The 17,273-nt window shown below is 41.0% G+C and overlaps 3 protein-coding genes across 4 annotated transcripts in view; 2 read left to right on the top strand and 1 right to left on the bottom strand.

Annotated features, from left to right (window-relative positions):
• Positions 1 to 38: 38 nt before the first annotated feature.
• dnase1 (deoxyribonuclease I) lies at positions 39 to 2,152 on the bottom strand. The gene is made up of 8 exons (XM_080856331.1): positions 2,000 to 2,152; positions 1,673 to 1,761; positions 1,505 to 1,591; positions 1,296 to 1,408; positions 1,056 to 1,168; positions 694 to 848; positions 253 to 346; positions 39 to 157 (listed from the first exon to the last, which is right to left on the bottom strand). The coding sequence occupies exons 1-8, from the start codon at positions 2,135 to 2,137 to the stop codon at positions 110 to 112; spliced, it is 837 nt and encodes a 278-aa protein (XP_080712457.1). The 5' UTR covers positions 2,138 to 2,152; the 3' UTR covers positions 39 to 109.
• Positions 2,153 to 4,021: 1,869 nt separating this feature from the next.
• naa60 (N-alpha-acetyltransferase 60, NatF catalytic subunit) lies at positions 4,022 to 9,596 on the top strand. 2 transcript variants are annotated; one of them, XM_080856971.1, is made up of 7 exons: positions 4,022 to 4,145; positions 5,166 to 5,281; positions 5,404 to 5,533; positions 6,365 to 6,461; positions 6,978 to 7,212; positions 7,661 to 7,848; positions 8,317 to 9,596. In XM_080856971.1, the coding sequence occupies exons 2-6, from the start codon at positions 5,172 to 5,174 to the stop codon at positions 7,815 to 7,817; spliced, it is 729 nt and encodes a 242-aa protein (XP_080713097.1). In that variant the 5' UTR covers positions 4,022 to 4,145; positions 5,166 to 5,171; the 3' UTR covers positions 7,818 to 7,848; positions 8,317 to 9,596. The 2 variants fall into 2 exon arrangements, with proteins under 2 accessions (XP_080713097.1, XP_080713098.1); XM_080856972.1 differs by having other exon boundaries at positions 4,103 to 4,149.
• Positions 9,597 to 10,302: 706 nt separating this feature from the next.
• carhsp1 (calcium regulated heat stable protein 1) overlaps positions 10,303 to 17,273 on the top strand; it is a 21,409-nt gene continuing 14,438 nt past the window's right edge. Inside the window, exon 1 of the mRNA XM_080856082.1 lies at positions 10,303 to 10,454. The gene's annotated coding sequence lies outside the window, so the exon portion shown is untranslated. The remainder of the gene's footprint in view (positions 10,455 to 17,273) is intronic.

Genomic DNA, 17,273 nt, shown 5'->3' with positions numbered 1-17,273 from the left:
GCCTTGTAATACAATATCAGTATCAGAAGTATCAGACAATATCGGAATAACAATTTTCTGGACCTGTTATCTCGTCAAATGTTTTTAATGTGAATATTCAGCGCTTGACTCAGTAGAGCTCCACCTCAACAGGGTAGTGGTCACTAACTGCCAAAGCCTAAGAGAAGAGAAAACACAGTTATATGTTTGTGCTGTTCGTCCTTTAAAATATACTGTTGCTAAGACACACAAGGGTAATGTTTATACTCTTACTAGGCTGTGGCTGAGTCCTAGAACAGCCATGAAGTCAAAGACCTTAGCAGACTTAGGAACAACACCTCGCATCATTTCAGTCGTGGCCACAATCCTGTAACAGCAATAAACAAGAATGGGAGCATTCAGAGAATGCAAACCTCTGCCTTGTGACCTTGACCTTGACATCTGAAAATCGAATCAATTATTGCCATTATATGACCCAATCTCCCCACAAAGTTTGATGGAAATCGGTCCATGCGTTTCTGTGTAATCCTGCTGACAAACAGACAAACAAACAAACAAACAAACAAACAAACAAACATACAGGGGCGAAAACATAACCTCCTTGGCGGAGGTAATAACCAGGTGCCTTAGCATGTTGCTAGCAGAACAGTGCCTTTCGGCTCATGGGGGGTTGCCCATTAAATGAGGGCTAAAAGTGTAACTACTTATTCTTACCGATCATATGGACAGTTGGTGTGGGAGACGGTTGTGTCTGCATCATGGGGAATCAACCAGTGGTAACTCTTATCGGTGTACAGCCTTATCTGCTGCCACTCTGCACCGTTAACGTAGCTACATCCAGTATTGAAGTCTCCAAGCAACAGAATGTCCTAAGAATATGAGGTGGAAAAGGGGATCAACATAACTGATTTTGATACTGTTTCATTAACTTCTGAAGCTCATGGTAAGCAACTATGTTACAAAAGCATTTTTGAAAAAATAAAAAGTACAGCCATTCAGTTCCATTCCTCGCAAACATAAATGCCCCCATGTGTGTCATAGCAGTTAGTGTTACAGTGTGTCTAGAGTTCCCGCACATTAGTCTTCCAGTGGCTCCTGGTGTACACAGCAACATCATGCAGTGCATCTGTTTCCGTCACTGCATAATCGGGAGACGTATGCTGAGGAATGAGCACGAAGTTTTGCACAACTAAAGGGGAGGGGAGGTAGAGTAATTTATATTTCACTCAGTTGCCAAAAACTTTAACATGAGATAAAGCACACTGCTTGACAGTAAAAACCATGTATATATCAGCCACTTGTATTCTATACTCCACCTGAATTGGATGAAAACATCACAACAAAAGGCTCTCTGTTAAAAGTGTCTGTTCCACATGGCTCACATCCATCATCATACGTGAAGTTTTTGGCCACAGACACAGTCTGTTCCCTGGACAAATAAAATACAAAGTAACATTTACTGACACTTGGAACAGAAAGGCATATTATCGGGATAAAAAAAGTCTACCAACTGACAAAAATGCACCTGTAGAGGAAGAGGTATCTCTCTTTGTAAGTACTTCGACCCAAAGGCTCACTGAAAATATGTTGGTACACATAAGGAGAGTCCCCACTAAAGAGAAAAACAGTACCAGAGGTGAGTGACATTTCATGACTTTTGTCAATTTTATTTTCATTTTTTCTGGGTTCTTACTTGTTTACATGCTGCATTAATTGTTTGGTTGCAGAGAGGTCACTGTCTCTCACCTCTTGGATCAGGGTTACATCGTAGCGATGCACAATCTATAAAAGTATGTATAAAGTGACATACACATGTTAAGGACTCGTTGTAAATGTATACAGTATAAGCATTCTGCCCTGCTGGATAGATATAGACTGGTTAGTTCTCTCTGACGTCATGACTATACTACACCTCTAAATGTTAGAGATGGTACACCAGATGAAAAAAAGTAATTAATGTTCAGAAAAAAAGAATGTTAGAGAAGGTCCTAAAAACATCAGACTTTTCTTTGTGACTCACAGTACTGATGATGTTCATCAGAGTCGCATTGGATGCTTTTTTGTCCCCAAATGATTTGATGTTGAATGCACCAATTAACAAGGAGCTACCGAGCTCAGCAAGAGCCAGGATAAGCACCACTGCAACAGCAACCTTCATCCCAGCTGACTGCAAACAACACAAATTGCAGGTAACAAGGTGGGAGAATATATATGTATACTGTAATTAACCTCATATATATATATATATATACAGTATATGCAGTATATTATCATCTTATCAAGAGTAATATTAGATTACACAAATGAAAATCTACAACGTATACATGAACTGCTCATTCAACCATATTGAAATATTAAGGAGAAAAGCTATTGGATAATTGTCTTGGAAAATACATACATTATTTTATATATGTATTATTTATATATCATAGATATATAATTTTTTCATTAAATTAAATGTTTTGGCTCATATAAAAATTCTGAAATCATGAAGCTACCTCTTTTGTGTAAAGTCCTGTGAAGATATCAGGATAAAGCCACAGCTCAGCCGTTAAACCTCTTTATATACGGAGGTAATCGTGTATCTGAGGTCTCTAGCAGAGCAGTTGCCAGAAGGCTGTATTTACAAACACACAGCGTGTGAAAACAGGAGCAGTTACCTGCAGTCATGCAGCCAGGTGGTTAAACACAGCGTAAAAGGTCAAAGTTCAATGACCTAACAAGTTAAGTTCCAATGTATTAGAGATGTAACAACTGGCTTGGAGATCTCAAATGCAGGGGATTTGTTTGGCAATGCCTTCGGCTGTGACATTTAGATAGAAAAGGTCATATAGAGAAAAATACTGTAATGCTTTGCCTCACACAAATACCATGTGTTGTTCTACGCTAGGCTCACTGTTGCTATTTTTGACCATGAGAACATTACAGGTGTCTCGTATAAACGCAGCTGGCAGTCACACTAAAATCGAACCTTGTGGCTTTTTTTTTTTATAGATAGGCCTATCTCCAAGTAATTTTCCATCTCTGCCACTGCATTCTGATTTAAGTACTGTTTTATAGGCTTATCTCTGCCTGTTATGCCCTTGATATTTGAAGGCTAAAGGTGTTTACAATTAAATGTTTTCTCCCACTGCTTCCTATTAATACATTTTCCCAGTTAGCTAATAACTACCTCAGAGCCAGAGGTGGGCCCACTTATTTTGAAATGCTGCTGTACACAACAGTGCATTGTTAGTGGTATATATTAAAAGCGTATTCGTACTAATTTACCATAGGCTTTTGTTTGTAATTTAGAATAAAATGATGTACATTTTATTGTAAAGTTACTATAGTGTTTATGGTCTAAAATATATATTCACTTCAGTTTACATCAAATTAGATTACCTTTGTAAGAAATGAAGAAAGTTTCTTTGTTTCTGATGCAGCAATCTTTATTCCTGTAAAGTGCAGTGACGAAGCAGCATACTCCGGATTCAGCGGATTCAACAACAAGCATCTACAATTCTAGCCATATATACTGTTTTAAGACCCCTCCTAGGCTTCTAATGTGAATGAGCTAGACTTGTAATGCAAACAGGTCTGGCAACCTTTTGTTGTTGTATATGATAATCTGGTTTCTCTGTCTGAGATGGTTCTCAATGGCCTCCCCCATTCCCATACTATGATTAATTGCAGTCACTCACACCTTAGTTTGCTTCCTGACCCCAGGTGTCTGAGCAAATCCAGTGTGGGGCCCTTTCCCTTGTGACCATGATAAGAGATACCATTTTGGGTATTCTGCTGGCCAACTTTTGGTGGTCACAGCAGCTGCTTGATCATGAATCTTACACCTTGCATTCTGTAAGATTTTACTGAGCAAACAGAACAATTGCTACATAGTCTACATCAGCTCATATAATTAAAAAACTACAAACTAGAACACTCAGGCAGCCTTCCGCACTGATGCAATTTCAGAACGAGGTTAACTTCCGGTACGTGATCACACCGGAAGAAAGACGGCTTCAAGTTGTTTTAGCTAACAAATGCATCCTAGGCTAGACATCAAAGGCAATACTTGAAACTTAAAATAAGTTTTAATATCATCAAAATGCGACCACTGCAGTGAACGCGTTAAGCGTTAAGGGAAATATCCGTCTGTATTCATCTGGCTGGAGCGCTGAAACGAGGCAGGTATGCTAGGTAGATTATTTTGCTAGAGTTAGCTGCTAGCTACGATCTCAGGTTAGTTTGCATGTCAGCCACCTGCAAGCCATTCTGGCACTAAGGGCGGTCTTTGATCATCTTTTATTGTTCACGCCCAGCTGTAAATAGTTTATTTGTCAACAGGTGGTAATTGTTATAGAAGGATACAATTTATTGTTATGTGAACTAGCCAAGGGTGGTGTCCAAACTAGCCAATGAGTTCCTAACTGAGGTTGTTTACCTTCGGTGGTAGCTAGCGAGATGGCTAGCTAGCCTGCTTGTATGCATTTCGTCAGTTCAAATGTATGCATTTCATTGCTAATCCATGACAGTTTGGTCCTAAAAGAACATTTTTGTAGATTATATTATTATGATATTGATTGCATGTAAAATAACGTAAACCTTATTGGGAATCAAATTAACAGAGTAACTAGTCTTTCTAGCTAGCTTCCTCTTTAGCTCAGCAGGTTCACCCGCAATAGCTTCGTTAGCCAAATTCAGGATCACATATGTTAAATGTTACATAGTACTGTACTGTCATAAATTGTCAGTGTTGTCAGATGTGCCATAGATGTGACAGATGTGATGCTTTGTAGTGTAGCTATCATTTCAGGTTTTATAGTTTTTTATAGTCAACCTGTTCTGAATGATGCCTTGTGTGGCACTTGCTGGCAGAGGCACTGTATAATCAGTGCAAGTGTAATAGCATAAGATGACTTAAATCAAGTTGATCTTGTTAATAGTCGCCATATAAGTTGTAGATGGATCTCAAGGTTTGATATCGCTGATCATCAAGAAGGGTCTATGTCATACTCATGACAACTAAATCTAAATGTGTGCTTCACGTACATCTCAAAGTCTGATTTATTTCAGCATAGCTGTCCAGTGCTGTATGAATAAGGTCTTATGCAGATATTCAAATGACAAAAATTATCATACTAATCTCATCACATTATTATTTTCTAATGTGTCACTATTGGTCTTTTGCCCTATCATTGCTGCAGGTGTGAATGACTGACGTGGTGCCCCCCTCTGCGCTTAGCGAAATCAAGCTCCGCCTTCTTTGCCAAGATGACATAGATAGTGTTAAAGTGCTTTGTAGTGATTGGTTCCCCATTGAGTGAGTACTGCTGTGTCCCATTGCGTTTCCAACCAGCCATTGATTTACCCATCAGAAATGCATCAAGTGGTCTCTTCTAATACCCGTTACCTGTTTTTTCCTTCTCTCTTCCTCTCTCACAGGTACCCAGACTCATGGTATCACGACATCACCTCTAACAAGAAGTTCTTCTCCCTAGCTGCCACTTTCAGAGGTGGCATTGTGGGAATGATAGTGGCAGAAATTAAAGGAAGAACAAAAGTACACAAGGAGGTATAGTCTTGGCAGCACAACATATTTCACCCATCAGATATCATGACGGGTTCAGTCAGATTCCCAAAGCATTCTAGTAGTAGCATCCTTAAAAGCTGTACTAGATTGTTTAGAGCTCTGCTGAAGAGCAGCCAGTGCTCTTGACTGTGGTTGACCTGGAAATGGCACGTCTCTGAGCCAGAAGGGAGTTATGCCACGCCAGCTGTTTGTACTGTAGCGTCTCTCCCTTAAGATGATTCCTGCAATTGCGGCATCTTAAATTAAATGCTTTAGCATACGCTGCTTCTTTTTATAGAGTGCCATTAATTAGTTCATTCACTGCGTGCTGTAAGACCTTGACTGACTTTCTCAGTGCAAGGGGAGAGAAGTCATCTTGCATTAGCACTTCTTTGGCATGTAGCCTAGATGGTTCAGCTGTGTGTATTTTCTGCCACGAGACCTTGCTGTGACTGCTTCCACTGACCATGAGAAAACTGGAGTGTAACTTATGTGAAGATGTTTAAGACCTTAATGTGCTGGACCTTCTGTATCAGTATTTATTCAGACCAAAGACCAACCTGAAGAAAGATTGATTAAGCTGATGTGTACGAGAGAACACTGCAGATGTACAGCACAAGTCAGACTGAGTGCATTACCTACTGAGCTCCGCAGTCTGGATTTATCTGGTCTAATAAATAGTAATTATTTTTTTTGTTTTGTTTTTGTCTTACCATCTTCATTAGATTTAAGTCCTAAGTAGTACCAACGTTTGTGACTGTTATCATAGTGTCAGTTTTTGGTATGCAGGCTGCTGTCTCTGCCACTGAGCCTATGCTAATTCCTCCCTTACAGGATGGAGACATTCTGGCCTCTAGTTTTCCTGTCGACACTCAGGTTGCGTACATCCTGAGCCTGGGGGTGGTGAAGGACTTCCGAAAACATGGAATAGGTGAGCTGGACTGTAGTACCCTGTAAATACCTACGTATATTTTGTTTTGGTATGTGTATCTGTTTAGTATGTGTATTTATGTTAAGTATCTATATTGCATATTTATTGTTTATCTAGTAGGTCTACTATTATTTGTCTTTCATGGTATATTATATGTTTAGTACTTATTGTTAAGTTATGTTATGTTATGTTATATCATGTGGAGTACTTAGATGTAATGTTATGTCTTGTTACGTTATGGTAGTGTGGTACGGTGTCCTAAGAATTTCAGTGCCCAGTCCGACCCCGTTGTTCTGTGCATGTGACAATAAAAGACTTGACTTGACTTTTCCTTTGTTTAATTAATTAGTAACTAACAGGAATAGTATTCCCACATGCTGGCAAAAGTGCCTTTTGAATGTTGCCAATCAGAAGAGCTCACCCTGTCCCTGTCCCTGTCCCTGTCCCTGTGCCCTGTACCCTGTGCCCTGTGCCCTGTGCCCTGTGCCCTGTGCCCTCTGACCTGTGGTCTTTCAGGGTCACTTCTGCTGGACAGCCTGAAGGAGAACATCTCCACCACGGCGCAGGACCACTGCAAGGCCATCTACCTGCATGTTCTCACTACCAACACCACTGCCATTCACTTCTATGAGAACAGAGACTTTAAACAGCACCATTACTTACCCTACTATTATTCCATACGGGGAGTCCTGAAGGATGGCTTCACGTACGTTCTCTACATCAACAGCGGACATCCACCGTGGACGATCTTATATCCTTTCAGTCACCGCAACACTATCTGTTCCATTACAGCAAGGGGAAATTCTATCATCCACAAGTACATCAAGCAACAGCAGCGTAGCTGGATTGCATTCATTTTTAATAAAGGCCTGTTTCACTGTCATTAGTTTGATCTTCTCCGATGAGTCATTTGCACAAATGGAGCAACACATTTTTTTTTTAGTACTCCCCTGGCCTTGATACAGACTTACATTATGCATTACATTTACATTTGTGTTTATAAAGTTAGTTTACAGTTCATATGTTTTTAATTAAATCATAAACTAAATCGAATAAACAAATACAGGTAATGCATAGAATACATAAATACAAGAAATATTAATTTGTACTATTTCCATGGTCCTAATTGGAGAAATTGTGTTCATATCTGTTTTGTACTTTAATTGTAATTCACTACTATCCTTGACCCATGTCTCCACTGACTATATTCAGCATATAGGCTCTGCTCTGGCTAGCTTGAGTCCGTGTTCCATTCCCCAGAGAATATACCGGCAAGCGCAGAGTCTTCTTCGCAGCTTCCTTCCCTGGTCTGGTATTTCCTCCAAGAGTGGCATTGAGTACAGCAGAACCATGTGAGGGGTCGCCCTGGGTTTTGTGCCCCCGTCAGGTAAGCGAGGTTCAGCGGCTGTAGGGTGTCTCCTCTCCCATCCCATCCAGTCAGTGGTGTTTCAGAACTAACGCCCTGACGTGCCTCAGATGCTGCTGAAGCGTTTGTTGGAGAGTGGTGTTGAAAGCACTGGGTATCCCCCCCCCCACTGGTTATCACCAACCCCCCCCCCCCCCCCCCCGGATTAGTGCCGCCTCTGATTAGAATAATGTTGTGCTGTATGGTGCTCTTGCTTGGGCAATTTAGTGCAACATCCTTTAAAAACACTAACGGGAAAACTAGATATGTTTGGATCACCGGGATAAGACTTCAACATACTTATTTAATAACTTCGCTTGAAGGCCTGCAGACAACCTACAATAGCTGTGTAATTTAAACATAAATATGCTGAATGCCATATTTGAACTGTTGTCTTTGGAAAATTCTTGCTTCTCTCAGACTTTAGCTTGTGTCACATTCCCTTGACAGATGCAGAATCCATTGCTTCACTGGAGGCTGTCCTAACACCCAAGGGCATCCACCGAAAGGGAAATGATGTGAAACAGACCTCTTGGTTTGGCCTCATGCAGTCTTACAAGATGTACCATAACTGTATAATATATATTTATATTTAATCTAATATTGTTAGTAGTTGGCTATTCCTTAATGTGGACTCCTTGTCTACTTCATGCCTGTAATTTGCTGCTATATAGAAAATTAGTCTTTGGTTCACCCAGATTTTTTTAAATATATATATATATATATATGTATGTATATGGAGAGAGATTTTTATGTGTGCCTGACCAGATTAGTTTGAAGACCAAGATGGTATAGTTACTACCCTACCCTAAAGAAGACCACCTAAATATTCAGTCACTTTTTGTGCATGTGTCGAGCTGGTTTCACTCAGTGTTCAGTAGTTTTACCCGTAGCCCGACCTCTTGACACATACAGAGTTTGTACATATACGTATGTTTTAAAAATAACTTTATCTGATTTGTCAATATGCAAATTTGGATCTGAGATGGATTTTCATACAGCCCATACAGGAACAATGATTGTAGTGGTATTTCTGAAGGAAGGCTCAGTGTTGGGATTGGAGTCTCAGTAAATACTATGCCTTACCCAACCCCCTACGATCTACTTCATCATGCTAACTGTTTCATTCTCATGTTCAAAATCATGTTTACTACAGTTAGGTTACCATATCTAGTATAGGAGAGAGAGTAAGAGTAAGAGAGAGTAAGAATAAGAGTAAGAATAAAGATTTATCTTAGTTATTTTAAAATGGAAGACCGGGGAATGTACTAGAGAAATGTGAAAAAAAAACGTATTGGAGCAGTGGTGGTAAAGCAGGGCCATATGGGAAATTAAATGTATTACTCTGTTTAAATTTATAATTAGATTTTATGAACATTTGTTTTGTTCTTTTACTTAAGGTCAGTTGAAATGTATGTCTGGGACATCTGACCACACACATAGTGCACTTCTGTGTGTGTGTGTGTGTGTCATGTAAATACATGTACTATGTCCATTTGTCAGCAACTTTATAATTTATATGTGATTTATATTTATGAACGCACTTGTGTGAGTTTGTTCTTTTGAATTTGTTTCCAGTGGTCAATGGCCACTTCACATTATTGTCCTTATATGGGCACCTTTTGTAAAGGGTTAAACATATGGGAATAATTGCAGTTGAAACAAACCGTCCTTTTGTTTCTTACGGTAATTGTAAATTCAAATCGTGATATGACAGTAAGGTTAGTAAGCCCAGGTTCTTTGTATTAGCGGTGTAAAATGGCGCCCTCGTCTGTTCTCTCAAAATATTTCAGGTCCTCACAGAAAATGGCACAGATCACATAACTTCCTCTGTTGTTTTGCTGTGTTTTTTTTTTTTTTTTTTTTTTTAACTTTAATTGGTCTGTTTAATCTTAGCCTCATTAAAAAATAGCCTACGGTACAAACACTTAAGAATTTATGTAACCAATAGCCTGCAAATGATAGCTCCCATCCACATGTCCATAGCCTATCCTTTGAGTTTATGCATTTTTATGAAATGTTTCAATACCCTATGGGGTTACAGATGAGAAAATAAAATCATCAAGCAAATAACTGTTTGTGGTTAACGTTAAGTGTTTGCTTTTAATCTTTCATCAGTATCAGGCTGTAGGATTCTCAAAATGCACATCTAGAATTATAGTTGATCATATTTGGAGCCTTTCAGTCTTAAGGTTATATACCTATCCTACTTTTTTTTAACATGTGTGCTACTGTTTGATGTAGAAACAGCTTATTTTCATTTGTCACACTAAACCCATCGATTACATAATCCCCTCCCCAAATTGAGATCTAATTTTCCTCTTATTCGGGAGTTTACGGTAATATTACCCATCATGATGTCATGTTTGGATGAAGATAAACACACCCATTGGAATAGCTCAGGTTCGAGGCAAGCACCTTTGGGTTTATCAGTGCTGAAAACCAAGCCGTAAATATTTCGGCCAAGCCTAATTCATAATTAAGTGCATATTCAAAATACAGATTAACACCCGTTGAACGAAGAGAACGGACACACTTACGGAACCAGTTGTTACACTTGACAACTCTTTCTCACAGAAGTTTGCAAGGTGAGTGATGCTTGAAGCGAGAGTCATTAAATCAGTAGTAGCGCTTTTAAAAGTGAAAGTAAGCAAGTAGCCTACATGGAACAAAAGACGTCGGTTTCCAGAAGAATGTCCGTAGAAGTGAATTGTAGTAGACAGATGTACAACTTGTGCCTTCCTCCGTGAACATTGATGTGTCTAATTGGACGAAAAGCAACAGAGGACTTCAGACTGAACCCCGTTCCCATTATTATTATTTTTAAAACCGCCTTCAAAGACTTTGGATGTAAAATCACAGTCGTTTGTCGAGATAACATTAGGCTAATTTTCAGTGGCCACAGCCATGATAGTTTTGCCTGGACATGCGTGAAGGTGTGGTGATTTTTTTTTAAGACCCCTAGATACGATTGTAGCCTATCTGTTGTAGTCACCAGTGATACATATTTTTCCCTGCCGAGTTAAGTGGAGCTTTTCTGTTTTTAAAGTACGTATCAGATTAAAATGTGTTTAAATAAAGCTTAATTTTAGAGTGCAATGCCCCATTTCAAGGTTGGGATCCGTCATATTCCCAACTCCCTCGCTGTTAGTTTAAGAACTGAAGCCTGATTTTTGTTTTGTTGAAACGTGATACTAGAATAAACGTTTCAAGTGTCTTGAAAGCTTTGCCACATTGCAGTAGAACAGGTTTCTAGCGCTATATTGTAGGCCAGGTATCACGTATCATGGAGTGTTGTGACACGCAAGCAGTTGGCTGTAGGGTACATAAGTGTTAATGTGTGTGTATTGCCATGCTTACTCATTTCTAAATGTCCCCTTAAGCCTACCTTCATAACAATGTTGTGTCATCCTGTATTGAGAATTAAGTTGGCCTCATCCCCATGAGCAAGTCAATATTCTTCAGTGAGAGGGTTTTCACGCTCATCAGTATTGTTTTTGAGCTGTTATCTTGGTGGAACAGGAAGGCTCATCTGGTGGCAATTGTTCTGATTTTGTGGGGGTGAGTGGTCGGTGTGAGTGACATAGAGTCTTGTACCATGACAGTTACAGCAGGGAGGATCATTTACCTTGTCGTATAAAGTTGAGGGCAAACAACAACAACAAAACAAATGACCCTATATGCTTTGGGCTACGTCATCGCCAGTCTAACATCTAGCCAGAGCTGTGTCATTACAGAACTAAGAGAACTGCAAAGGATCCCCTTGTCCTTTTTTCCCAATACAATGTGAAAATTACTGAGGGAGTGGTATTCCCTAGCCTCTCTGAGAATAAGGTGTCAGGTTACATCCTACGCGTTACTCAACTCTGCTATAGGAAGACAAGACCTCTCATTGGGTAGCTGAAGATAGTCTGGACCTTTCCAGCCCTCTACACTTACCCTGAATAGAAACAGAGATAGAAAAGAAAAGCTTTGGAAATTGCGAACAAGCACTGATAACTGTAGGTGTCTTTTACCTTTGTAGTTCTCTTGGCAAGTAACAATGCCGTTTGCAGACACACTGCAGTTAGTGATATCAAATATTGACATTCAAGCAATTGGACACTGTTCCTGTTACAAATGTTAGGACATCTTTTGAAAAAGTGACTGAAAGATGCAGTGTATATAGTTTTGGTTCTTAAAAAATGAAGGCACATCTAGACTCATGATGTCTGAACCCGGAGAACTAATAGAATTAACGTTAGTCTTAACTTTTTTCAGTGTTTTTCAGCCTGCGTATTAATGCATTTGTTTTAATTTTTAAAATGTAAAAGGAACAAAACAAAACAAGGAAAGAAAAAAAACAACACCTTAAGGAACTAAGTCAACAAGTTCAGGATGTTCGGGAACTTTGGGAAGTCTGACTCGAGCCGACTCCTCGTTAGTGTACTGTACATCGGAGCGTTTGTCTTTAGTACAGATAGAAACCTATCCCCTTCTAGATCTTGAACTCTAACTGGCTCCCATAAAACATGTTTTGCCCAGGGGTTGTGGCGATGCACAATGTTGCCCTATCGGGATTGTTGGCCTCATGCCAGATACCAGTGGAGACCTGAACAATAGTGTCTGATGCGGAGAGAGTGCTGCTTGTTGCAGTAGCAACAGGCATGACACTGTGCCAATGACCTTTGACACAGTGTGAGATTGCCGTCGGACTATTTCTTAATTTCTCTCCAAAAAAAATCCAGACTCACTGCATTTTATCTTTTGTCATTTTTTTTCTGTTTTGGGGCAAAAGCAGCAAGCAGTTCAGCAGTTGTGATGATGTAACGATTGTTTAATGTAATGATTATTTAAACAATGGCACCACAAGGCACCGCTCTCATGAATACATATTGGTCTTGCTGTGAACACTGCTTTAAGTGCGTAGCCTGGTATAGTCATGCCATTGCATGTACTTTGGGCCATGCATCACAACCCTTGAATGCATTATTGCTTGCATAACTGTTAATGGCACTTAAGTCTATTCAGCACTTCAGGCAAAAGCTATTCAGATTCAGATTCTTTATTCTTGCCTGAGGTTGCCAAATGTTAATTCATTTCTACCCACGCTGGTCCTACAGACATCTTACCTGTGCGTCATTAGCTGTAGAATATAACTAATTCTAAGCTAGGCAGATCGTCTACATTTCAAAAGATGCAGGTCGTATAAAATCTTTGTTTGTTATCAGTAGTATGTCAGTGGACAGTTATGCTTGGAACATTTTGGAATCACACAGAGCCCTCTAAACAGAGGGGAAATGCGACCCTGGGATAGCATGAAACATTTATGAACTGTTAAGGCCACGAAGAGTGTGTGGAAGTGTGTGTGTGCGCGCGCGTGTTGGCTAATGCGTGGCAACAGGTTGTTAAGAGGTTGTTAATTGCACATCTGTTCACCCCTATATGCACCAAACCTTGTTAGGGAATAGGAGTGGGGGGGGGGGGGGGGGGGAGAACACCTAGAACAATAAGCAGACATGACAAGACCAGGCCATTGTTCTAAGTCTGGAGCTTCTGAAAGAGTCAATAGTACAAGGAACCATTTGAAATGTTAATATCAGAGCACACTGTGGCACACTGAAAGCACCTTTGAGAGTGCACATAAGATGCCCTCTATTCATATCAGCCTTGGCCCTGGCGTAATGTCTCTTAGAAATGGAGTGCAGTGCTGAAGGGGTGAGTCAGACCTTTTGTTTAAACAGCCAGGGAGAAAGTGCACCTTTTTTCTTTGACTTGAAGTAAGTATTCACCCAGCTAATACTCATATGCATATCAGCATAGGAAAAAGCTGAAGGCTCTTATTCAGGAGTAGTCTTTTGTTCCTTCCCCCGCGTATTCGCTTCAGGTTGTTCAAACTTAACATACTGGCCAAACAATAAATGTTACATTGGAGGAGTATTCAAATAACTTTTATTACGGGGAGAGAGCTTTCATCTCTGGTGCTTTTAGATTAGTAAAGTTCTCTTTATTTTGTTAAGCTGAACATCTAAGGCTGAACGATCTTATCTGATAGGGTAAAAGCTACGGCTATCACAGACATCATTCTCCTATATAAGCAAGATTAGCGCTATGCTAATAGAAGTTCGTGAGGGACACATCCAGGCTACACCGTGGCCCACATACAGGGAATAGCTGGAGGTCAGGATGGCTTCAAGAAGCTGTGCTTGGCATTGGGTGCAGCAGAATGCTCATTCCTAACGGGAGCCTAGCGATATTAATGCCCTGCCTTCACTCAGGCTGCTTTGGTAAGCGTGCACACTCACTTCTGTTCTTTCAGAGAACGACCGTAAATTGACAGAAAAATGACAGAAAACTGCCTTCCATTTCAATGCGAATCAGATATCTGATATTTGGCATATAGTGTCCCAATACTACAAAACCACCATTGGATTTTACAGTTGAAGTTGTTTGCAAGCCCTGTTCAGTTTTTTTTGGTCAATACAGAATGTTCTTTATTATGCTATTTGAACCAGTGCAATTGTTATACTGCTTAAACTCCCACAGTGTTCGATTATTAATTATCTTGCAAGTTCTGGTGTGTGTGTGTGTGTGTGTGTGTGTGTGTGTGTGTGTGTGTGTGTGTGTGTGTGTGTGTGTGTGTGTGTGTGTGTGGTTAAGAGCACATTTCCAGTGCCCTTTTGATTGGGTGTTTCCGCGTGGTGATGACTGAACAGGATTCACTTCTCCTGGGCCTTTTGTTCTTGCCTTGGCCTTTTGTCTCTCCCTCGCTGCACACTCCCTGTAAGCGATGGGAAAGTTAGCTTTTGTCTTTTATGTCTTTAGCTTGTGTAACCTCGTGAGAGTACTGTTTGTCTGGCATGTGACCCGGATTTCATGTCCGCCACCCAGACCTGTGCTGGTTCTGTGTTTGCTGCTCTTCACATACTGCTGTTCCCAGACCTGTGCTGGTTCTGTGTGTGTGTGTGTGTGTGCTGGTTCTGTGTTTGCTGCTCTTCACATACTGCTGTTCCCAGACCTGTGCTGGTTCTGTGTGTGTGTGTGTGTGTGCTGGTTCTGTGTTTGCTGCTCTTCACATACTGCTGTTCCCAGACCTGTGCTGGTTCTGTGTGTGTGTGTGTGTGTGCTGGTTCTGTGTTTGCTGCTCTTCACATACTGCTGTTCCCAGACCTGTGCTGGTTCTGTGTGTGTGTGTGTGTGTGCTGGTTCTGTGTTTGCTGCTCTTCACATACTGCTGTTCCCAGACCTGTGCTGGTTCTGTGTGTGTGTGTGTGTGTGCTGGTTCTGTGTTTGCTGCTCTTCACATACTGCTGTTCCCAGACCTGTGCTGGTTCTGTGTGTGTGTGTGTGTGCTGGTTCTGTGTTTGCTGCTCTTCACATACTGCTGTTCCCAGACCTGTGCTGGTTCTGTGTGTGTGTGTGTGTGTGTGTGTGTGTGTGTGTGTGTGTGTGTGTGTGCTGGTTCTGTGTTTGCTGCTCTTCACATAGTGCTGTTCCCAGACCTGTGCTGGTTCTGTGTGTGTGTGTGTGTGTGTGTGTGTGTGTGTGTGTGTGTGTGTGCTGGTTCTGTGTGTGTGTGTGTGTGTGTGTGTGTGTGTGTGTGTGTGTGTGTGTGTGTGTGTGTGTGTGTGTGTGTGTGTGTGTGTGTGTGTGTGTGTGTGCTGGTTCTGTGTTTGCTGCTCTTCACATAGTGCTGTTCTCTCGCTGCACCACAGATTCTGCCAGCCGCAGGAAGTCATGTGGCTCTGACACTGGTTTTAGGACACTGTGTGTGTTTCTGTGTGTCTGTGTTTCTCTGTGTGTGTGTGTGTGTCTGTGTGTGTGTGTGTGTGTGTGTGTTTGCATGATGTTGGTCTTTCATATAAGCTGCAATAAATCCTCTTATCGTTAATCACATAATATAGTACACGTCAGGGATACATCATTCAGCACTGTTTTAATATCCTGTAGGACAGGCGTGTGATGGCACCTGTTCATGTTTGCATGGTGTCCTGTTAAGACCTGCAGCACAGGTGTGTGATGGCACCTGTTCATGTTCGCATGGTGTGCCACATCCACTGCCAGCAGCCTTCAAAAAGGAGAAGTCCTTTTACTCAAGTGTGTGAAGTGGTTTCATTGTTAAGGTACTCCTAGTTATGTAATACACAAATCGTGTAAAAGAGGTAAGGCATTATATCTAGGATCAGGTTATAAGGCATTATAACTAGGATCAGGTTATCCTTTTTTCAGGTCTTAAAGGGGTCCACACACAGTAAGTCCTAGTGTGCCTAACTTTCAGTTTCGATTTTCTTAGAAGTCTGGACACAAAATTACAGTAAATAAGTTGCCTCAATGAATGAATAAAGAAGTCTTTTTGAGGATGCAATGAAAAACCAGAACATTCTATGGAAAACCAGGACCTGGTGGGAAGCCTACCTTCAACTCAAACTGGATCATGCTTACTTCTCCGTAATGAAGAACATGGAGACTCCTGTTTAGAGCAGTTCATGGAAAAGTGGAGTCAGACACACATGTGTTTAGGACTGTGTGTGTGTGTGTGTGTGTGTGTGTGTGTGTGTGTGTGTGTGTGTGTGTGTGTGTGTGTGGCTGTGTTTGACCTGAAAGCTAGTTCTGCAGAAAGGGCCAACTTTCCTCTCTGCCTCTGAGGCCTCCTGGCCCTCTGAGAGAACAAAGACTGCATTCATGTTGTTGCTGAAGTCCCCTTGTAATAAAAACGTTGACGGCTAGCTTGACTCCGATGTCTCGGCAAGTTTGAAGAGCAGCTTCGGTCGTCGCGTATTCATAACGTGTGCGTCTGTTTCCACGGAAGGCGCCTGTTTGGAAATGTCAAAGCCTTCAAGCTGTTGCCCTCCCTATTAGATTTGCCCCATTTCCTTAATAAAGCCCTTCTATTGGAACACCCGCTGAAGGAGGGTAGGAGTCCGCTGTCTGGGTCACCTTATCAAGGTTAACCCCCTAATTTGCATCGATTCAACTCGGCATCCTATTGCAAATGTGACATCAGACAGACGTGGTCGTTCGGAGCAAGAGCAGTCTTCTTTCCTTAGTTCTCTTACCGTCTTCTCTTAACAAGTGACACAGTGTCCCTTCAACGTATTGATTTTCAACGACGGAATGCCTGTTGAACCAGATGTTGTGAAAAACGAGTATTTGACCATTTCATCTTTACTTCTGCAGCAAACTCTCAGTTTAGTCGCATGGTTGTCATTAGCTGCGTTGTCTTAGTTGGTGTTGTCATAGTTGCGTTGTCTTAGCTTTTTTTTTAAATCCAAAGCGACTTACAAGGATGTATACACACTGTACATCAGGGGCAATTAGGGGTTCAGTGTCTTGCTCAAGGAGGCTTCGACAGGGAATTGATATAGCAACCTTCTAATTACTAAACGACTTCTCTACCTCCTGTACCACTGTCGCTGCGTTGTCTTAGT

This window comes from Sprattus sprattus (assembly GCF_963457725.1).
Source record: "Sprattus sprattus genome assembly, chromosome: 18".
Taxonomy (NCBI): Eukaryota; Metazoa; Chordata; class Actinopteri; order Clupeiformes; family Clupeidae; genus Sprattus; species Sprattus sprattus.
This window is presented reverse-complemented; position numbering and strand designations above follow the sequence as displayed.

What these genes read in the sequence shown, in the direction of transcription:
- dnase1 (XM_080856331.1), bottom strand. Translation starts at nt 2,137, where the DNA reads ATGAAGGTTGCTGTTGCAGTGGTGCTTATCCTGGCTCTTGCTGAGCTC. An exon ending in TGATGAACATCATCAGTACT is followed by an intron (nt 1,762 to 1,999) that starts GTGAGTCACAAA and finishes ATACTTTTATAG; the next exon opens with ATTGTGCATCGCTACGATGT. An exon ending in TTAATGCAGCATGTAAACAA is followed by an intron (nt 1,592 to 1,672) that starts GTAAGAACCCAG and finishes TTTTCTCTTTAG; the next exon opens with TGGGGACTCTCCTTATGTGT.
- naa60 (XM_080856971.1), top strand. Translation starts at nt 5,172, where the DNA reads ATGACTGACGTGGTGCCCCCCTCTGCGCTTAGCGAAATCAAGCTCCGC. An exon ending in CTTCCGAAAACATGGAATAG is followed by an intron (nt 6,462 to 6,977) that starts GTGAGCTGGACT and finishes GTGGTCTTTCAG; the next exon opens with GGTCACTTCTGCTGGACAGC. An exon ending in CATCCACCGTGGACGATCTT is followed by an intron (nt 7,213 to 7,660) that starts ATATCCTTTCAG and finishes CCATGTCTCCAC; the next exon opens with TGACTATATTCAGCATATAG.